Source organism: Zosterops lateralis (genome assembly GCF_965231275.1).
Source record: "Zosterops lateralis genome assembly, chromosome: 4".
NCBI classification, from domain to species: domain Eukaryota; kingdom Metazoa; phylum Chordata; class Aves; order Passeriformes; family Zosteropidae; genus Zosterops; species Zosterops lateralis.
Window position 1 is genome coordinate 72,400,754 of NC_139765.1, and position 23,034 is coordinate 72,423,787.

General features: G+C 43.8%; 1 protein-coding gene and 1 long non-coding RNA gene across 2 annotated transcripts in view; one reads left to right on the top strand and one right to left on the bottom strand.

Annotated features, from left to right (window-relative positions):
• Positions 1-22,267, top strand: part of EXOC4 (exocyst complex component 4) — a 348,756-nt gene extending 326,489 nt beyond the window's left edge. Inside the window, exon 18 of the mRNA XM_083858929.1 lies at positions 20,788-22,267. Coding sequence (XP_083715055.1) covers positions 20,788-21,025 — 238 coding nt within the window. The 3' untranslated portion in view covers positions 21,026-22,267. The remainder of the gene's footprint in view (positions 1-20,787) is intronic.
• On the bottom strand, positions 14,510-15,025 carry LOC310908268. The gene is made up of 2 exons (XR_014589821.1): positions 14,618-15,025; positions 14,510-14,575 (listed from the first exon to the last, which is right to left on the bottom strand). It is a non-coding gene; the product is annotated as an uncharacterized lncRNA (long non-coding RNA).
• Positions 22,268-23,034: the final 767 nt, after the last annotated feature.

Consider the following 23,034-nt stretch of genomic DNA (forward strand, 5'->3'; position numbering starts at 1 on the left):
ATTAAGGACTCGGTTGCTACAAAAAAAAAAATCCCAATTTTTCTTTCCCCTTTTCTTTTCCGCCTTGTTTGCTCCCCCCCTGTTGTTTCTGCTGAGCTTTGATCTCAGTCAGGGTGTAATTAGCTGTAATTAGTGGTTTCACCACATTAACCAAAAAAATCCCGATGGCAGAGGATTAAAAAACCACCCCTCATTTTCACCTTCCTCTTTCTGCTTCTCCAGGGGGATTTAGCGGTTAAAAAGTTCCTTCTATGAGCCTTTTTCCCATATAAGTCCTGCCCCTGCATCCCAAATATTCACATTTTTATGGGATCATTAAAACTCCCCATCCATGGATTTCCTTCCCAGTTAAACCTGCAGCTGCCAGGAGTTTTAGGACATTTGTGCCTTCCCTGGAGCATTTCTTGGGGTGTCTCTCCTGTTTCCAGGACATTTGGAATTGATGGAATTATTTTGGTTGGAAAGTCCAGTTGTTCCCCCAGCGCTGCCACCAGTGCCTTGTGTCCCCCAAGTGCCACATGGATTTTAAATCTCTCCATTGCCCTGGGCTGGACAACACTTTTGGGGAAGGAATTTTCCCTAAAATCCAACCTAAACCTCCCCTGGCCCAGCCTGAGGCTGTTCCCTCTTCTCCTGTCCCCGTTCCCTGGGATTAAATCCCAAATCTCTCCTGTCAGGGACTTGTGCAGAGCCACAAATTCCCCCTGATCCCCCTTTTCTCCAGGCTCAGCCCCTTTTCCAGCTCCCTCAGCCCCTCCTGGGGCTCCAGATCCTTTGGTTTCCCAAAATTTCATCTTTCCCAGTCCTTGATGAGCTCCTGGAAGTTGTGGCTTGGCCAAACCCTTTGCTGAAGCTTCCCCAGCTCCTCAACACAGGATGGAAAAGAGATTTTGGGATATTTTTTTGGAGATTTTGGAGGGTTTCCTAACCCTGCTCATCTCCCATGGATGTGTCCAGTCCTGCTCTCAAATATCCCTCCCCAGCACAACACCTTTGAGGCTTTACACCTTGTAGTAACCCCAGAGTAACTGGATTAGGAGCTGAATTCCCCTCATTTAAAGGAACACAGCAGCTCCTCTTCCCCTAAAAATGGGAAAAAACCACTCCCCATGGGGATGGAAGTGCCAGAACCTGAAAAATCTCATCCCCAAACCTGCTGAGTCTTCCCAGCCTTGACTCAACATTTTATTTTATTTTATTCAGGTTTTTCAGCCCCTTTCCCTGAGGCTTTTTTAATCTCAGCTCCGTAACCTTTAAAAATAGAGATTTTTGTGGCCTCTGCAACGATTTCCATTGCCTGGGCAGGGATGTCTGAGCTGCTCTGAGTAAAGAGATTAATTCAATTTTCCTAAACTGGAAATGGACTGAAAAAAAAAATAAATAAATAACTGAGAGGCTTCATTGGCTTTCCCTCTCTGGGTTTGTTAGAGAAACCTCTCTGGTTTCCCAAAATTTCATCTTTCCCAGTCCTTGATGAGCTCCTGGAAGTTGTGGCTTGGCCAAACCCTTTGCTGAAGCTTCCCCAGCTGCTCAACACAGGATGGAAAAGAGATTTTGGGATATTTTTTTGGAGATTTTGGAGGGTTTCCTAACCCTGCTCATCTCCCATGGATGTGTCCAGTCCTGCTCTCAAATATCCCTCCCCAGCACAACACCTTTGAGGCTTTACACCTTGTAGTAACCCCAGAGTAACTGGATTAGGAGCTCAATTCCCCTCATTTAAAGGAGCACAGCAGCTCCTCTCCCCCTGAAAATGGGAAAAAAGTGGGATGGAAGTGCCAGAACCTGAAAAATCTCATCCCCAAACCTGCTCAACCTTCCCAGCCTTGACTCAACATTTTATTTTATTTTATTCAGGTTTTTCAGCCCCTTTCCCTGAGGCTTTTTTAATCTCAGCTCCGTAACCTTTAAAAATAAGAGATTTTCGTGGCCTCTGCAACGATTTCCACTGCCTGGGCAGGGATGTCTGAGTTGCTCTGAGTAAAGAGATTAATTCAATTTTCCTAAACTGGAAATGGACATTAAAAAAATAAAATAAAAATAAACCCTGAGAGGCTTCATTGACTTTTCCCTCTCTGGGTTTGTTAGAGAAATAATCAATGGGGGATAAACTTCTCTTCCCATTTCCAGGGGAGCAGCTCAAGGGGCAGATGGGAATAAATATTTATTTTTAAGAAATCTGTTGTTTTTTTTTTTTTATTTTGGCCAGAGCATCTTCCTCCTCCTCTTCTTGCCTTCAAACCATCAGGATATATTCTCCTGAAAATGAATTACAAACAAATCCCTCATTTATCCCCGAGGTGACAGTTTCTTTTTGCTGATATTGTGCTTTCTGCAGACATTAATAAGTTTTGAACGTCGGTGCAAAAAAAAAGGGGGGGAAAAAAAAAATAATAAAAATCAAAGTAATTACTTTGTGTTCCCAAGCTCCTTATTTGTGTAGGTGCCTGTGTGTTTATCTCCCTCTGTCATGCTGCATTGCTAATGGTAATTAAAGTTTGAGGGATTTTTTTTATTATTATTATTGCTGGAAGTTTTTTTTTTCCTTATTTTCCGCCTTTTTAGTGGATTTTGGCCTCGGTGATGATGCTTTGCCATTGGCCAGTGACTTGTGGAGGTGCTTTAAGGTGGAAATTCTGCTTGTCCAGCTGGAATTTTGGATTATTTTGTTTTTACATGTGGAAAATGTGAGGTGGGAATTGTTTTATTTCAGGACTGGGGTTGGGAGCTCATCCTGGAGGTGTCAGTCAGTCCTGGTGGGAAATCACAGAGAATTCATCAATATTTGCATTATTTGCCCAAAATTTGGGTTGTTTGAGGGCACATCCTGGAGGTGTCAGTCAGTCCTGGTGGTGCTTCTTGGAAATCACAGAGAATTCACCAATATTTGCTTTATTTGCCCAGAATTTGGGTTGTTTGAAAGTGCATCCTGGAGGTGTCAGTCCTGGTGGTGCCATCTCTAGAAAATCACAGAAAAGTTTTCAATATTTGCTTTTTTTGCCCAGAATTTGGGTTTTTTGAAAGTGCATAGTGGAGGTTTCAGTCCTGGTGGTGCCACCTCTGTGGTGACTCTGGAAAATCAAAGAGAATTCATCAATATTTGCATTATTTGCCCAGAATTTGGGTTGTTTGAGAGAACATCCTGGAGGTGTCAGTCCTGGTGGTGCCATCTCTGAAAAATCACAGATAATTTGTCAATATTTGCTTTTTTTGCCCAGAATTTGGGTTGTTTTAGAGCACATCCTGGAGGTGTCAGTCCTGGTGGTGCCATCTCTGGAAAATCACAGAAAAGTTTTCAATATTTGCTTTTTTTGCCCAGAATTTGGGTTGTTTGAGGGCTCATCCTGAAGGTGTCAGTCAGTCCTGGTGGTGTCTCTTGGAAATCACAGAGAATTCATCAATATTTGCTTTATTTGCCCAAAATTTGGGTTGTTTGAGAGAACATCCTGGAGGTGTCAGTTCTAGTGGTGCTATCTCTGGAAAATCACAGATAATTTGTCAATATTTGCTTTTTTTGCCCAGAATTTGGGTTGTTTTAGAGCACATCCTGGAGGTGTCAGTCCTGGTGGTGCCATCTCTGGAAAATGACAGAAAAGTTTTCAATATTTCCATTTTTTGCCCAGAATTTGGGTTGTTTGAGGGCACATCCTGGAGGTGTCAGTCAGTCCTGGTGGTGCTTCTTGGAAATCACAGAGAATTCATCAATATTTGCATTATTTGCCCAGAATTTGGGTGCTTTGAAAGTGCATCCTGGAGATGTCAGTCCTGGTGGTGCCACCTCTGTGGTGGCTCTGGGAAATCACAGAGAATTCACCAATATTTGCTTTATTTGCCCAGAATTTGGGTTGTTTGGGAGCACATCCTGGAGGTGTCAGTCCTGGTGGTGTCTCTTGGAAATCACAGAGAAATCATCAATATTTGCATTATTTGCCCAAAATTTGGGTTGTTTGGGGGCTCATCCTGGAGGTGTCAGTCCTGGTGGTGCCATCTCTGAAAAATCACAGATAATTTGTCAATATTTGCTTTTTTTGCCCAAAATTTGGGTTGTTTGAAAGTGCATCCTGGAGGTGTCAGTCCTGGTGGTGCCATCTCTGAAAAATCACAGATAATTTGTCAATATTTGCTTTTTTTGCCCAGAATTTGGGTTGTTTTAGAGCACATCCTGGAGGTGTCAGTCCTGGTGGTGCCATCTCTGGAAAATCACAGAAAAGTTTTCAATATTTGCATTTTTTGCCCAGAATTTGGGTTGTTTGAGGGCACATCCTGGAGGTGTCAGTCAGTCCTGGCGGTGTCTCTTGGAAATCACAGAGAATTCACCAATATTTGCTTTATTTGCCCAGAATTTGGGTTGTTTGAGAGAACATCCTGGAGGTGTCAGTCCTGGTGGTGCCATCTCTGAAAAATCACAGATAATTTGTCAATATTTGCTTTTTTTGCCCAGAATTTGGGTTGTTTTAGAGCACATCCTGGAGGTGTCAGTCCTGGTGGTGCCATCTCTGGAAAATCACAGAAAAGTTTTCAATATTTGCATTTTTTGCCCAGAATTTGGGTTGTTTGAAAGTGCATCCTGGAGGTGTCAGTCCTGGTGGTGCCACCTCTGTGGTGGCTCTGGGAAATCACAGAAAATTTGTCAATATTTGCAATTTTTGCCCAGAATTTGGGTTGTTTGAGAGCACATCCTGGAGGTGTCAGTCAGTCTTGGTGGTGTCTCTTGGAAATCACAGAGAATTCACCAATATTTGCATTATTTGCCCAAAATTTGGGTTGTTTGAAAGTGCATAGCGGAGGTGTCAGTCCTGGTGGTGCCATCTCTGAAAAATCACAGAAAATTTGTCAATATTTGCTTTATTTGCCCAGAATTTGGGTTGTTTGGGAGCTCATCCTGGAGATGTCAGTCCTGGTGGTGACTCTGGGAAATCACAGAGAATTCATCAATATTTGCTTTATTTGCCCAGAATTTGGGTTGTTTGAAAGTGCATCCTGGAGGTGTCAGTCCTGGTGGTGCCATCTCTGAAAAATCACAGATAATTTGTCAATATTTGCCTTATTTGCCCAGAATTTGGGTTGTTTGAGAGAACATCCTGGAGGTGTCAGTTCTAGTGGTGCCATCTCTGGAAAATCACAGAAAATTTGTCAATATTTGCAATTTTTGCCCAGAATTTGGGTTGTTTGAGAGAACATCCTGGAGGTGTCAGTCCTGGTGGTGCCATCTCTGAAAAATCACAGAAAATTTGTCAATATTTGCAATTTTTGCCCAGAATTTGGGTTGTTTGGGAGCTCATCCTGAAAGTGTCAGTTCTGATGGTGCCATCTCTGTGGTGGCTCTTGGAAATCACAGAGAATTCATCAATATTTGCTTTATTTGCCCAGAATTTGGATTGTCTGAGGGCACATCCTGGAGGTGTCAGTCCTGGTGGCCTTTGTGGTGCCTCTTGGAAAATCACAGAGAATTCATTAATATTTGCTTTATTTGCAAACCTCCAGGGAATTCTGTTGGTTTTCTTTAATTAAAGTGGGGGTTTTTTTGCTTTGGAGTAGCAAAAAGTGGCACCTCCCAGCACAAGGAATGGGTTTCGGTGGATTGTCTTCATTTGGAATCAGGGAATCATTTGGGTTGGAAAAGTCCTTTGAGATGATCAAGCCCCCAACCCTTCACCTGTCACTGCCACCACTGACCCTGTCCCCAAATCCCACATCCACAGAGGGGGTTTGAAATCCCCCCACCAAGGCTGGTAATTCCCTGATATCCAACTTAAACCTCCCCTGGGACTTGAGGTCATTCCCTTTTTTTTTTTGTCACCTTGGGAGAAGAGCCCAACCCTCAGCCTGAGCTTGAGCAAATATTCCAGAGCCATCCCATGGGAGCAGATCCCACTGTGGGTTTTTGGGAATGTGAACTCCATGTCTGAGCCATCCCACATCACCTTGGGCTCTCCTATTTGGGTTAGAAACTGATTTTTTTCCTCCTGTTCTCAAAGGTGGGTTTTTTTCTGGGAGGTTCTGATGAAATTCCCAACAAGAAATTTTCAGAGAAAGGACAGATTTTTAAGAAGGGAATTTGTGCGACACACGCATTAAAAAAATGACAAAAATAAAATAAAATAAGAGGAAGAAGCATCAGTGTGTGCGCAGCAGCCATCCCAGGCATTTGCCTGCAGCTGAAGGAAAGGTAAATGTGGGATTTGTCAGCTGGAGACACATCTCTAGTGCCTGGCTCCCAACCTGCAAATGGCAGCAATTAGGAAAAAACGTCCTGCCTTTTGCACAGGAGGTGGCACCATCCCAGAGGGGCTGGGGAGGAGCAGATTGCTCTGCCCTGACACTCAGATCTCAGTAGGACCTGCAGAGACTCACAGAACCCCTTTATCAGCTCAGGGATTGCTGATCCCAGGGCTGGAGTCAGTGCTCTGCAGTCAAATCTGCCAATGCTCTCTCTCCTCTCTCTTCGTTAGATTAAGGCTGGAGTGAAGGTTTCCCACCTGGAGTAGGGAATGTGTCCCTTGGAAGGGTTGGGAATGGCTGGGAGGGAGGGAAATGTCAGAGTTGGGAGGCAAAAGGGACAGTGAGGACATGGCCAGGTCTGGGTGAGGGGCTTGGGAGGGGAGGGGAGGGAAATGGGATGGGAAGGGAAAAGGAAAAGGGAAAAAGGAAAAGGGGAAAAGGGAAAGGGGAAAAGGGAAAGGGGAAAGGGAAAGGGGAAAAGGAAAAGGGGAAAGTGAAAAGGGCGACGGGAAAAAGGGAAAAAGGAAAAGGGAAAGGGAAAAGGGAAAAAGGAAAAGGGAAAAAGGAAAAGGGAAAAAGGAAAAGGGGAAAGGGAAAAGCAAAAAGGAAAAGGGAAAAGGGAAAAAGGGGGAAGGGAAGGGAAAAGGGAAAGGGAAAAAAGGAAAAGGGAGAAGGGAAAGGGAAAAAGGAAAACGGGGAAAGGAAAAGGGAAAAAGGAAAACGGGGAAGGGAAAGAGAAAAAGGAAGAGAAAAAGGAAAAGGGGGAAGGGAAAAGCGAAAAGGAAAAAGGAAAAGGGAAAAAGGAAGAGGGAAAAGGGAAAAGGGAGGGAGAGAAATGGCCCAGGGCCAGTTCCTGGTGGGATAGAGGAGGGAAAAGGGAAACTGAGAAAAGGACAGGAGTAGCAGAACTGAGGGGATCACCAGGGTCAAGCTGTGACACAGCACTGAGGTGGAGCAGGGCTGGCAGGAGGTGTAGCCCAGGAACAGCAGAGTTCCAGCTCTTTAAATCATTCAGGGGAGGTTTGGACTGGATTTAGGAACATTTTTTTCCCCCAAAAAAGGGTCATAAAGCGCTGGCATAGCTGCACAGGGCAGTGGTGGAGTCACCAGCCCTGGAAGAGTTCAAAACCATGGGGATGTGGCACTTGGGGATAAGGGTTAGTGGTGACCGTGGTGGTGAAATGGTTGCACTGGACACCTGGATTTTGGCAGGTTGAGATACATTCCTTCATTTCCTTCATAGTTAGTTACTCTTTAATCAACAAGATCTTTAATTTTAATTCATTTAATTCATTGACTTTTGGTCTGGCTTGGAGGTTTTAGCCAGCTCAGGGCTCAGGTGGTGAGTCCTGGTGCAAAGCCACACATTCAGCTGGTGAACCCAAATAATCCTAAATAATCCTAAATAAGGATTTCCACCAGCTGCATTCTGCAGGCAGGAGTTTCACCCTTCCCCTTCTGCTGAGGATCCATGCCTGGGGATGTTCTGGGGTCATTCCAGGATCTGTAACATTCCCAGTTATCATTTCTTATCTTCAGGGTTTATTCCCCTTGGCCAAAGAAAGTCCTGAAAATGTTTTTTTCCACCTTTCAAATGCTGAGAGTTGGGGCTGCTGTTGCTGGAGGCACCTGGGGACCTTCCTTTGTCACTGGTGCTGAAGGATTGATGATTATTGGGGGGGATTTGTTGTCGTGCCAGGGGATGTTCTCAGCCACCTCTGGGATCACAGAATTGTGGAATGGTTTGGGTTGGAAGGGACCCTAAAGCCCATCCAGTTTCCCTTATGCCAGAGAATGTTCTCAGCCACCTCTGGGATCACAGAATTGTGGAATGGTTTGGGTTGGAAGGGACCCTAAAGCCCATCCAGTGCCACCCCTGCCATGGGCAGGGACTCCTCCCACTGCCCCAGGTGCCTCAGCACCCTCACAATAAACCCTTTCCTCCTAAAATCTAATCCAAATCTCACCTCTTTTAGTTTTAAACTTCCCTTTTGTCCTGTCGCTATCTGTGGCCTGTGTAAAAAGTTAATTTCCATCTTTTTTTTTTTCTTTTTTTTTTTTTTTTTTAATTAATTCTCTTTAAGGATTTAAGGTTGCAAAGAGTTTGGGGTGTAACCAAGATTTTTTGGGCTCCATGGAGTCAGGTGGGGGACAAGATACCACTCAGCATTTCCTGACCCATGGAAAAACAGCTCCAAATCATCCTTTTCTCTCCCTTGCTCCCTTTTCCTCCCTCTTCAACTGTGCAAATCTTGTTTGGGGGATTCAGCCGCCCCCATGGTGTTCCCCAGGGGCTTTTCTGGGAAAAAACCTGCTCCATCCCAGCTGGATTTTGGTGTGATTTCCACAATAACCCTCTGACTTCCACCCTCCAGTGAGATGAGACGGCCCAAAAGGAGAGCTGTGATTTTTTTTGCAGTTAAAAAAAACCCAAAAAAAAAACCCCAACAAATAAACTGAGAAATTATTCTTGAAATGCCAAAAGCGAGAAGCTCCGGGGCAGGAACGAGCCGGGAATGCAGATCAGGCAACGTCTCATCCCGAGGTGGAGCCTCTGCTGGGGCTGGCATTAAAAATTCCCACTCAAATGGAGTGAGGGAGGTGAATTATTGATGGAGGAGGAGCAGGGATTACCATATCTGACAGATGGAGGCTGTCTGAGAACATTCTGCAGAGTGGCAGAATCGGCGTCCCTGAACTTTGGCGCGTTCAGATGTCGGGTACCGACAGCACAAAAAAAAAAAAAAAAAAACTCTGATGTAGCAATTAAATCTGTCCTCTAATGAACCTGGGCCTGGTAGCCAGGAGAAATCTACTCGCTCAGGTAAAGTCTAAATGCTTCAGTTTTTATTTTTTAGGGAGTTATTGAAATATTTAAATTATTACAGCCAGAGCAATGCATTGAATACACATTCACATATGATGTCAACATTTAGATATATTCAAGAAATTATGTATCAACTCTTATTCCAATTTTACTGAAGGTATAAAGCTCCCACCTTGTATTTTATAATTTGTATTCCAGATTTGAGCTCAAATAATGCAGAGAAGCCCTAAAATTCACACGGCCACAGAGGTGCATTGACACCTAAAGCTGAAATGGGTCTCTCAGACACGGTGTGGAAAAACAAAGAGGAGAAGGAAAGAAGTGCAAATAAAAGCAAGTTTGATGCTTTGATGGGGAACAGCTTGGATTGGGAAGAAGCAAGATATAAAATATGGTTTTTCTAATGGGATTTAGTGCCTTTGGAGTTATTTTCCTAAGCCCAGCCCATCGTGGGAAATGAGTGGATTTTTCTGCCATCTGTTAATAGTGGGGGCGTTGGGGGAAATTCAGTTTTCCTTCATGGAAAATGTGAAGATTTTTGGGAATCATCAGGAAAAATGTGCTTTTAGTCCCTGGAAGGGCTTTCAAGGGTGAAATCTGGGATGTTACTCAAGGAGCATCAATATTAGGACAAAAAATCTCTTCAGCCAAAGGGTTTCCCAGGGCAGGGCTGGAACCCCCATCCCTGGAGGGATTAAAAGCCATGTGGAGGTGACATTTGGGGACAATGGTGGCCTTGGCAGTGCTGGGGATGGTTGGGCTGGATGATCTCAGAGGGCTTTTCCAACCTGAATTATTCCAGGATTCTGTGGGGTGAATCCACAAGGAGATTCCCTCTGGCCCCATAATCACAGACAGGATGAGATGGGAGGGGACCATGGTGGGGTCATTGCTCCTCCTCACCCTCAAAGGAAAATTTGAGAGAACAGAGAAGTTCTGGACGTGGTTTCTCCAAAGCAACTCAGGAAATCCTCAAACAGGAACTGCAGGAGGTGGTGGATAAATTAATAAATTACTACAGAAAACTCCAGGATGCAACTCCAAGATATTTCATGAGTAAATCCCTTTTTTTTTTTTTTTTTTGTTTTTTTTTTTTTTTTTTTTTTTTGTGCTGTGGAGATAGAAACTCCATGAACTCTGGGTTTTACCCTGCACTGACATTCCCTTGATAATACTTTCATTTAAAATGCTCAGATTTGTGCTGTCAGGCAAAAAATGATTGCAGCGAAGCTCTGTTGGATTAAAAAGTTGGGATAATTTGAGCTAAACCCACCAGGAACAGGCAGAAGTCGTGCACACACAGCAATGGGGAGCTGCTCTTTTAGGGGTGGTGGGTTTCAATCCCTCTAAATACAACTTTTGTCCTCAGAATGATAAAGAGGAAAATGCAATTTCAACCAAAAAAATGTTGGAAATGAGCAGCAGCTGCTCAGAAAAACCTGTATCCTCAAACCTGGAGGTTTCCAAGCAGCAGGAGAAGTGTTGAGAACTGGGATGAAACGTTCCTCAGGCCAGTGACCAGCAGGGAAAGCAAAGAGGAGAGGGATGAAGCTCTTAATTCCTCATCCAGGAGATCACAGCTCCACGCTGATGTCCAACACTTTCTGGACATCTCAAATTTTGGCATTGAACCCACCCTGGTTTCTTTCTGCCCCGTTTTTTCTCCTGGGGTGGTGGCAGTCGATGCCCTTGAGGCCGTGGTGGTGGTTGGAGGGGTTTGTTCCCCCCTGGTTTGGATAACTCCAGGCCTGGCAGGTCCTTTCCCAATTTCAGCAGTTTCCAGGCTGGATTGAGGCACCAGCAGACAAAAAATAAGGCCATGAGGGCAAGAGAATCCAAAAAATTAAACTCTTCCATGAAAAACATCAATAAAAAAATCATAATAAATTTGATTTGCTTGTCCACAAAAAAAAAATCTCCATTCCTTAATTTCAGAAGCCACCACAGCATTCAAAGTAAATTAAAAGGTGACCAGAAAAAAAAAAAAAAAAAAAAAAAAAGCTGGGGTGGTGCTTTCAACAATTTGGGGCTGTTTGACCAAACCCTGGGGAAGCTCCTGGGACCATGACCTGCTACAGGGGAACACTGATTTTCTGAACCTGACCATGACCTACTACAGGTGAACACTGAGTTGTGGAACCCAACCACAACCTACTACAGGCAGACATGGAGTTGATGAACTCAACTCAACCTACTACAGGCAGACATTGACTTGTTGGACTCACCCATAATTACTACAGGTAAACTCTGGCTCTACAGCCGACTACTGGACCCAACCACAACTACTACAGATTTAGTGTGCTTGACCACAACTACTACAGGCAGACATTGAGTTGATGGAGTCATCCACAACCCAGCACAGACAGGCACTGACTTCTTGGAGCTGACCACAACTTACTACAGGCAAATAGATCAACTGATTCCAACTTGTTGGAATCAACTGTATTTACTACAGGTGAGCAGTGGTTTGATGGACCCAACCATGACCTACCACAGGCAGACACTGACTTGTGGAACCCAAACATAACCTACAACAGGCCAACATTGACTTTTGGAACCCAAACACAACCTACTAAAGGCAGACATTGACCTGTGGAACCCAACCATGACCTGCCACAGGCTGACATTGATTTGTGGAACCCAAACATGACCTACAACAGGCTGACACTGATCAGTGGAACCCAAACAGGCAGACATTGAGTTGTGGAACCCAAACACAACCTACTACTGGCAGACATGAAGCTGATGAACTCAACTCAACCTACTACAGGCACATATTGAGTTGTGGAACCCAACCACAACCTACTACAGGCTGACACTGACCTGTGGAACCCAACCATGACTTACCACAGGCTGACATTGACTTGTAGAACCTAAACACAACCTACAACAGGCCAACATTGACTTTTGGAACCCAAACACAACCCACCACAGGCCGACATTGACTTGTGGAACCCAAACATGACCTGCCACAGGCTGGCACTGATCAGTGGAACCCAAACACAATCTACAACAGGCAGACATTGAGTTGTGGAACCCAAACACAACCTACTACAGGCAGACATGGAGCTGATGAACTCAACTCAACCTACTACAGGCAGATATTGACCTGTGGAACTCAATCATGACCTACCACAGCTGACATTGCCTTTTGAAACCCAAACAGAACCTGCTACAGGCTGACATTGACCAGAGGAACCCAAACACAACCCACTACAGGCTGATACTGACCAGTGGAACCCAAACACAACCTACAACAGGCAGACATTGACTTGTGGAACCCAAACATGACCTACAACAGGCTGACACTGATCAGTGGAACCCAAACACAACCCACCACAGGCTTACATTGACTTTTGGAACCCAAACACGACCTACAAGAGGCAGACATTGACTTATGGAACCCAAACAGAACCTACCACAGGCTGACACTGACTTGTAGAATACAAAACCTACTACAGGCTAACATTGACTTTTGGAACCTCACCATGACCTACCACAGGCTGACACTGACTTGTAGAATACAAAACCTGCTACAGGCTGACATTGACTTGTGGAACCCAACCATGACCTACAACAGGCTGACATTGAGTTGTGGAACCCAAACACAACCTACGACAGGCTGACACTGAACTGATAAGTGGAACCCAACCATGACCTGCCACAGGCTGACATTGACTTTTGGAACCTCACCATGACCTACCACAGGCTGACACTGACTTGAGAAAGGCTTGAGAAGCTGGAGCTCCTGCCCCAGTTCTGTCCCCATCTGATCCCACTGTGGGATCCCATCGTGTCCTTCACCCATCAGCAGCTCCCGACCATTCCTGGTTGATCAAAGCTCAGCTGGCACCACAGAGCACCTCCCCAGTCCCATCCAGTTCCACATCACTGGATCCTAAATACAGCTGGGGGGTTGTCACGGTCATTGTCGTTCCCAAAGGGAAGAGAAAATTGTGGGATTTTTTTGCTGACTGGAGCAATCTCTGCAGCACTTTCTGTTGGAAGTGCTGACTCCCTCTTCTTTCAGGCTACATTCATTTCCATGTTCCCTCCAATTTATGCAAGAGGCAAGGGGAAAAAAAATCCCTTAATATTCCCTATAAACTGGCAGATGGCACAGATAATTTTTTTTTTTTTTTTTACTTTATGCAGTAAAATGCAAATGTGTGTGGCTCATTTGCAAATGCTGCCATTAATAACCAATATTTAAACAGGTCAGATTAACGCTTTTACTGATCTATTAAAAAAGATTCTTTTCCAATCATTTGCACACCCCTAAATCAATTCCAATACAACATGTAAATTGAATTTAATTTTTTTTTACACAAAATTGCATTTATCTTCCTGAGCCATTAAATTTACTATTTAATATGTACTTTCCAGCTCACTTGGCTAGAATTTCATTGCTCTTTATCTGTATAAATTTAATTAGCCTTGATATCATCAGTATATTATAGAACTAATTAAAGATTTAGATAAGTGCTGAGGGTGCTTGTTTAATACCCTATAAAGTTTCATTTGGAGAGCGAGAATTTCCATCTTTCATTAGGATCAGCTGCTTTGGAGCTACAAGGAGTGGCTCAGACATTGTTTTGTGGGTTTTTTTTGAAGAATTATTTAATGGGCTTTAATGGATTTATCCTTCCTTTGAAAAGCTGTGTAATTACCACGTCCCTCTGCACGCTGGGAGGGTGTTCAGGGATGGCTTTTAACAGCTCCATGATGATGTTCAGAGATCCCCATTCCCAAAATCCTGGGGGTTGTTGAGGTTGGAAAAGCTCTTCAAGGTCACAGAATCCAAATTTTGGGTGCCCAGAGCTCTGAGTGCCACATCCTTGGGCACCTCCAGGGATGGGGATTCCAAACCTCCCTGGGCAGCATTTTATAATGTTTATCAACTTTTATTTTCCATGAGGAAATTCCTTCTGATCTCCTCCCCTGGAGCTTGTTTTCCCAGCAGGGCAGCCCTGTCCACGTGATGAACCTCAGGGAGGAAAGGAAAAGAAAAATATTAATGAGAAAATAACAGATAAAAAGCAGGATAAAAAGGAGGAGGGAGAACAGGAGAGAGCTTTGGGAAGGCTGGTGATTTTCTGCACATCTCCCTTACCCTTCCCTAATTAATTCTGCATTTGAGAGGTGATTTCTCATCTGTGTTTGGCCAAAAGGCTCTGCAGTGGTGACAAAGGCAGTGACAGAGCTCTTGGCTGAGGGGTTTTTAATCCAGAATGGCTTTATTTGTATAAAAAAGCATCCCCCAGGTGAGCTGATTGGTATGTAGGGCTGCACAGGCTGTCTCTGCGGTTTAAACTTTCAAAGGGAAAATAATTGGATTTTCTAACGAGGTTGTCTCTAATTAAAAGGCAAAGCTCGTGCCCTTTTGAATAAATACACTTGTTTTTCTTGCCTGGCTCTGTACCTGATCAGAGCCCTGTGTGGGTATTGAGCATGAGGTGAGGGCTTCCCATTTCTGATATTTTTTCCTGCTTTGGATAAATGACTTAATTTTAATTATTCTTCCAGCTTTTAAAAAAAAAAAAAAAAAAAAAAAAAAAAAAAACAAACAAAAAAAAACACCTTAATATTATCTTTCCATCCCTTGATTATTTATTAAGGGCTGTGATTTGCAGAGTTACCACAGGAGCACCACCGTACTCAAAATTCACTTTTATTTCTTCCCCAAATCATTTCCCATCTTGAAAATTCGCACGTTTTATTTTTTTAAGTGGTTTTTTTTTTTTTTTTTTTAATGTTCTTGTGTTTTTGCACAGCCCCAGAGGCATCTTTGCCTCCTGCCCCCAAATGGTGCCACGTGTGGTGATGGGGCAGCTCCTTCCAAGGGGCTGTGGATGAGGTGAGGACAGAAAAGATGGAGATCACAGCGACAGGAACATTTTTGGGGAGTTTTTCAGTCCATGGAGGAGTTTCTTTCTCACCCCAGGCAGACAGAGAAGTGTCCAGGTCTTGGAGGGGTGTCTTAGAGAAGTTGGGGTTGAGCAGAACAGCAAAACCATCTCTGGTGTGAAACTGCCCTGGAGCACTTTGGGTTCTTCTGGAGGCACAGAAGGAACATTCCTGTCCTTATCTCCAGAATTGCTCCGTATTAATGGAAAATCAAGGAGGAAATCTGAAGAAAAGTCAATCAGGATTGATATTCCCTGCTGGAATGGTGTCCTGAAGGTGATGTCCCTGATTTCAGGGCTGTAGCTGCAGTTCAGGACGAGCATTGGTTGGAAAGAGGAGCTGGATCCATCCCTGATTTTAGGGCTGTAGCTGCAGTTTAGGACGAGTTTAGGTTGGAAAGAGGAGCTGGATCCATCCCTGATTTTAGGGTTGTATCTGCAGTTTAGGACAAGCAGCGGTTGGGAAGAGGAGCTGGATCCATCCCTGATTTTAGGGCTGTAGCTGCAGTTTAGGACGAGTTTAGGTTGGAAAGCAAAGCTGGATCCATCCCTGATTTTAGGGCTGTGGCTGCAGTTTAGGACGAGCAGCAGTTGGAAAGAGGAGCTGGATCCATCCCTGATTTTAGGGCTGTAGCTGCAGTTTAGGATGAACAGTGGCTGGAAAGAGGAGCTGGATCCATCCCTGATTTTAGGGCTGTAGCTGCAGTTTAGGACAAGCAGTGTTCGGAAAATGGAATTGGATCCATCCCTGATTTTAGGGCTGTAGCTGCAGTTCAGGACGAGCAGTGGTTTGAAAGAGGAGCTGGATCCATCCCTGATTTTAGGGCTGTAGCTGCAGTTCAGGACGAGTTTAGGTTGGAAAATGGAGCTGGATCCATCCCTGATTTTAGGGCTGTGGCTGCAGTTTAGGACGAGTTTAGGTTGGAAAGCAGAGCTGGATCCATCCCTGGGAGTGTCCAAGGCCAGGTTGGATGTGGCTCGGAGCAGCCTGGGATGGCAAAGGTGTCCTGGTTGGAATCTGATGATGTTTAAAGTCCCTTCCAACCCAATTTCCCATCAGAAGCTCAGAGATGGAAGCAGCAGCTCCCACGTTTGCAGATTTCTGATTTAAAATGCTGCTCCACTGCCAGGTGTGTGCAAACATCCCCACAGCCTCCACCAGGAGCAGAAATTACAGTAATTGCTGCTTCACCTGCATTTTTCCTTTGCTCTTCTGAATTATCTTTATAAACTCCTGGCTGGAAATCATCTCACCTGCCCCAAATCCAGTGTCCTGTAACCATTCTCAGCTTTCTCCATTCCCACCTCTAATAATTCCACAGGGAAAAATGTCCCATGGGATTTTCTCCTTGCTCAAGCCAGGCCTGAAAATCCATTTCTTCTGCAATACTTGACTGAAGTCACATCATTCATTTCTTGTTTTTTTTTTTTTTTTCCTTTTTTTCCCCTTCACTCACTCATCTCCCTCTCTATTTAAATGTCATGAACGTCAAATATCAAAATGGAGTGATTTTATAACCACAGCTTTGGGGGATTTTTTTTGTCATCTTCAGTTTCTTGCTTGTCCTGTCTGGTGTTTTTTTTCATAAAATCACAGAATTTGGGTTGGAAAAGACCTTAAAGATCATCGAATTCCAACCCCCTTCCACTATCCCAGGGTGCTGCAATCTGGCTTTGGACAATTCCAGGGATCTGAGGGCAGTCACAGCTTCTCTGGGAATAAAATCTTCCCTCTGTCCCATCTCCCTCTCCCCTCATTTATTTTTTTAATCCAGATTTTCCCTAAGTGTTTCCCACTTAACCTTTTTGACTTTCCCATTAGAGCAGCAATTCCCAAAGCACCTCCCTAATCCCCTAAAAGAGAGGGAGATAAGGGACAGAATTGAAATTTTTATTTCTCTTTTTTTGTTGGCTTTGGTTTTTTTTTTGTGTGTGTGTGTGGTTTGGTTTTTTGTTTGTTTGTTTGTTGTTTGTTTGTTTTTTTGTGGTTTTGTTTTTGTTTTTTGTTTTGTTTGGGGTTTTTTTGTTTGTTTGGGGTGGGGTTTTTTTGGGGTTTTTTTGGTTTTTGGGGGTTTTGGGGGGTTTTTTGTTCCCTTTGGCTAATTCAGCTCCAGACTGGAATTCCTGCCTGGCCAATCCAATGCAGAGCAGGAAAGGAATAATTAAAGTGGGATCCTTTATTCTGACACATCACACCGAGGTTCTCCTCTGAAGAAGAAGAGATCAAGTCATTCTCAGGGAAAAATCAGGATTTCATTTGGAATTCACCTGGCCCAACTTTTGAGAACTTTTTTTCTGGTTTTTTTTGGGTTAGAGGTGAACATTAGCATTTAAATGGAGAATGGTATTAATAACCCTCAGAGGAGCTGGGCTCATCCTGATTGCCTTTCCCCAGATTTTATTTTTTTTTTCCCCTAAATGAGAAACCTTCTTAATTTTTATTCTCTTTCTCCAAGAACAGAATTCAAGAGACCATTTTTTAATATGGATATCTATAGATACACAAGCTCAAAATGCAAAATGAGTTTGTGGTTGGCAATTTGTTGTTTTCTTTCAAAAGTTCTGTTTAAAAACCCAACAAAACAAACTGCTCTGGGGGGGTCAGGTGGATTCTGCACTTTTGATTTGCCCATGGGATTTTTATTGGTTTTTTTTCCTGCAGTTGGGACCCATTTCCATCCCATTAAAGGGATATTGAACTTTCCCTGGATGCTCTTAGCACAGAACAGTTCCTCATGTCATGATGGATATTCCAGGGGCAATTCCAGATGGATAAAGGGAGCAGGGAAAGTTCAGTTTTGTATTATTTGTTCTTAGGTTTGTCCTAAAAAATGCTCCAAAAAAAAATTCAAGGCAGATTTGGACCCAATCCCATTGGTCAGAGGAACAGGCCATGGGTGTCTTGGTTGAGATGTGAGTTCATCACATCAAAAATTGATTTTATTTTTTAAAAAAATTAACAAATCCTTGTCATCCAAACCATCAAAATTAGTTAATTATCCTGTACGAGCAGGATATTAATGATTTGAGATCCCTTCACTCCTCATTCCCCAAAATATGCCATCAACACTGGAGAAGCTTTTTTACCATCCTGAAGAGCTGAAATCTTGGAGCAGATTAATTCCCTTGTAAAGAGGGAATGAAAATCCTTATTCCATAGAAATTTGGGAGAGATGCTTCCTAAAACCCTGTCCCATGTTTTTGTGTGTAAAACCTCTCCTGTCACATCAGCCCAACAAATCCCATCAGTCCTTTTCAGCAGAACACAAATCAGTGATAAATTGAGAATAAACATGGGAATAAAAGGATTTTTTCTGTTGGGATGAGTCCCTGGGACAGTTTGCTGCATTGCCACAATCCTGGAATGAGTTGGGTTGGAAGGGACTGAGAGAAAACATGGGAATAAAAGGATTTTTTCTGTTGGGATGAGTCCCTGGGACAGTTTGCTGCATTGCCACAATCCTGGAATGAGTTGGGTTGGAAGGGACTGAGAGAAAACATGGGAATAAAAGGATTTTTTCTGTTGGGATGAGTCCCTGGGACAGTTTGCTGCATTGCCACAATCCTGGAATGAGTTGGGTTGGAAGGGACTTCCAAAATCATCCCTGGGCAGGGACACCTTCCATCATCCCAGGATGCTCCAACCTGGCCTTGGACACTCCCAGGGATTATGGGGCAGGGAAGTTGGAAAAATCCATGGCTTTCCCAAGGTGACAGAGTTCCTTAAATGTAAAAAAAAAAGGTAAAAAAGGATTAAATCTGCACAAACTGATCCTTGTCCAAGCCCCATCTCCTCCTTCCTCACCTGTCCTAAATCTTGGTCGATTAAAAAATTCCTGCACCTCACAAACTGTGGGTTTCATCTGTCACTCTTCTCAGCATCAGATTATTTTTTAATTAAAAAAAAAAAAATTCTTTTCGTCTAAAAATAAAAGGGGAGCAAGAGAAGCAGCAGGGGAGAGGAGCACAAGGTGTGCATTTTTAATTGGGTGCAATTAAAAACCTGCAGCTCGCCCGCGGCCGAGCCCGATTTGCATGAGTAATTATTCACTCCATTCCAGAGTCTGCTCAACTTTGCCTCTCTTGTCTTTGAAAGGATTAATAAATATTGATCAGACACTCTCTCCTGTTTGCCTTCACCCAGGCAGCTCTGATGGACTCTGATGTTATCAAATAATGAAATATGAAAGAAGGGGAGAGAGGGACGAGCCTCTTGTTCTGTGATTTTTTTATTTAGGCTCTTCATTTTCCTTTTCACAAGTGTGTTTGTCCCTGCTATTATAAACTCTCTTTTGATTGTTGAGAGGTGGCTGAGGAAAGGGAGTTGTAAAGGATGGAGGGAATAAATAAATAAATGGGGGACAGACAGGTGAGGGGAATCTGCTCCGTGAAATGCTGCCCAACTGCTTTGTGTTTTTAAAGTTGAGGTTTAAAACCAAGGAAAAAGAATTAAAAGTTATCAAAAGCTCTGTTTATCATCTGACAAATAGGTTAATAAATAATTATATGGGTTAGCAAACCTAACCAAAGAGCAAATTCAGCTCGCCAAGCTTTATTTTGGCTTTAATGTGAGCACGGGGAAGGCGATTTACCATCCCCAGATCATCAGGAAAAGCTTCCAGGGCTCTGCCATGGGGAGAGACAAGAGGAGATCAAAGCAGGGGTGGAACTGGATGGGCTTTAAGGTCTCTTTCAACCCAAACCATCCTGTGAGTTTCAATAAAGGGGATTTCTGTCACTTTGACTCCAGGACTTGCCCACGTTGGGCACAGGTTGCCCAGAGAAGCTGAGGCTGTTCCTGGATCCCTGGAAGTCTCCAAGGCCAGGCTGGACACTGAGGTTTGGAGCTCCCAGTGGAACAAGAAGAGCTTTAAGATCCTTTAAGACTCTGGGATTTTAGGATGATGTTCAGCAGGACAATGCCTGCTCTTTGTTCAGTGTAGAAGCATCCATGACTCACAGGGACAGGGTACTCTGCAAACCTGAGATATTCTAGAATATGTGGTTTTATTGCAAGGGTCGTGGGTAGAAAGGGCCTTCCCTTCAGCCACCAGCCTCGGCTGAAGGGAAGTCCCAGAGGGAGAACGAGAGAGAGCAGAGGGTAAGCTGGCAAGAAGAGGGGAGAGAACTAGAGCAACGTGGCAGGGGTCGGAATGCAGGGGGAAGAGAGAAGAGAAGAGGGGACAGGGCGAAGAGGAAAACCAAGAGAGCAGGGACCAGAGCGTGAAGAGAAGAGAGGGGGAAAACCAAGAGAGTGAAGAGGGAAGAGAGGGGGAAACCAAGAGCGTAGGGGCCAGGAGAGAAGAGAGCGAGGTTCAGGTTACAATACATTGTATCTCCTTTTGTGATGAATATTCTAATTTACAGTGACCAACCAATACAAGACACAAAACCCTATAGAATCTACATACAGCCTACAAGAACTACTACATTACCATGTGTTGTATTTTAAACTCTAAAAACTGCTCTTTAGACTTTTCTGTTTTGCTGCATTGACCTTTGGATTCCTTAGCCAGCAGAAAGGTCTTGTTTAATCGAAAGGGATTCTCCTTCAGCTGGCCAGGCTATTGTCTTTAGGTTATACAGCAACTAAGACTTGGTATCCTACAACTCAAAGTACGCTTTCATTTTGATTACAGGTTTCATATTTTCAGAATCTTTTGCTAAGCAATCATATTTATAAGGTTTCCCTGATTCATCTTTCCCAACAGTTCAGCTTTCTCTGCTCGTGTCACCCCTGAACAAAACCAACAAGCTCATGGAATTCTGCTCAAATAAAAATCTGTCCCACCAAACCCCCAAGAGCTGACCAGGCCGTTTCTCTCTTTTCAGACAGTACTACGAGATGCTCTACAACACAGCAGACGAGCTGCTGAACCTGGTGGTGGACCAGGGGGTGAAGTACACGGAGCTGGAATACATCTACGCCCTGAACCTGCTGCACCGCAGCCAGACGGGCGTGGGGGACCAGACCACGCAGAACATGAGGCTGCAGCGCCTCAAGGAGATCATCTGTGAGCAGGCTGCCATCAAACAGGCCACCAAGGACAAGAAAATCACCACTGTGTGATTCCCTTCTGCCACACGCTTCACCCACTCCTGGTGGGCGCCACCTCCCGAGTTTTTTTGTTGTTATTTTGGGGGTTTATTTTCTGTTTTAATCAATGAAAAAGTGGAAATTTCCTGGGTATTTTGGTGAGGAGGGAAATGCCATTTAAAATTTAGGGTTGTTTTGATGTGTATCCAAGTAAAGCTGTTTTAATTTTCTCCCAAAAGTGATTGAACAGCAGGAACCCCACTGGGGTTTGGGGTGGGATATTGGGCTTTGCTCTGCTGCTGCTGCTTTGCCTTGAGATTTAAAAAGAGCTGTGGGGTGGGGAAAAAAAGGGAAAATTTGGGTCTTGGATGTTCAGACCACACTAAATAATCAACACCCTGCCAGTCAATCCCAGACCTGTTGATCACATGTAGGATCTTGACTGTTTTGAGATCTTTTTTTTTTGGAGCTCTGCTAGTGCTGCCTCCAAGCTCCACGTGAAGTTTTCTGCTGTTTCCATCGCTAAAAAGATGTGATTGTTTATTCCTTCAGGTGGTGATGATCATCAGCCAGTTCTCCACACGTGGGAGGTAAACACGGGACCATTTGTTTCCATTTCTCCTCTTTCATTATCCCGGAGCCATCTGGCACCGCCGGCGGCTCCTGCGGAGAAAATTGCCAATATAAAATAACAAAAAAATATTAAAATCTTCCTTCTCTCGTTCTGAATATTATCTTTGAGGCCCCTCCAGCATCAGAGATATTTTGTGGCTGTCACTTGATGCACTGGAAGGACAAGGCAGGGTTTTGTAGCTCACTCAGCACCAATGATCAGCAAGGGCACCAAATAAATCCAGAGTTCAAGGCACGTCCAGGGCAAAAATTCTGCCCTGTCTTGACTCTCTAAATCCACCTGGAAAAAGGTTCCAAATTCCTCTAAAATCAGAATCCACTGCGCTTGTATTTGCCAGAGGACCCAGCTGGGTTTTCCTGTGCTGAGAAAGGTGCTCTCTGAGCTGTAGGTGCTTTTTGTGTGTCAACCTTGAAATGGCAGAATTAAAGGATGTTTAAAGGCTCTGCTGCTTTTGTCTGGCTGTTTTTAAGAACTGTCATTCCTGAGGTGTTTAAAAGATTCCTTTCCAGGCCCGAATTCAGTGTTCTCCAAGGCTCCATCAGTGTGGAAATGATTTTCTGGGTCATCCAGTCCAACCCTCAGCTACCTCAGACCAACACTGGAGGATTCTCAAGAAGCAGAACCCATCAGTTCTTGTTGTTAGAAATCTTCTGAGAGTTGTTTTTCCCCCTCATTTTAGGATAAAATTAAGATAAAATTGAGATAAAATAATTATTATTATTATTATTTGTTAATAATCTTTGCTGATCTCAGGCTTTGCAGTCCACATTTCCCATCCACCCAGCAGCTGTGCTGGTGGGGGCCAGGACAGATTGGATTAAATCAGAAAAATCTCATTTTTGGGAGTAACTTTGAGTCTAAAACAAATAATTTGGATGTTTAAAGGCTCTGCTGCTTTTGTCTGGCTGTTTTTAACAACTGTCATTCCTGAGGTGTTTAAAAGATTCCTTTCCAGGCCCGAATTCAGTGTTCTCCAAGGCTCCATCAGTGTGGAAATGATTTTCTGGGTCATCCAGTCCAACCCTCAGCTACCTCAGACCAACACTGGAGGATTCTCAAGAAGCAGAACCCATCAGTTCTTGTTGTTAGAAATCTTCTGAGAGTTGTTTTCCCCCTCATTTTAGGATAAAATTAAGATAAAATTGAGATAAAATAATTATTATTATTATTTCTTAATAATCTTTGCTGATCTCAGGCTTTGCAGTCCACATTTCCCACCCACCAGCAGCTGTGCTGGTGGGGGCCAGGACAGATGGGATAAAATCAGGAAAATCTCATCTTTGGGAGTAACTTTGAGTCTAAAACAAATAATTTGGATGTTTAAAGGCTCTGCTGGGTTTGTCTGGCTGTTTTTAACAACTGTCATTCCTGAGGTGTTTAAAAGATTCCTTTCCAGGCCCGAATTCAA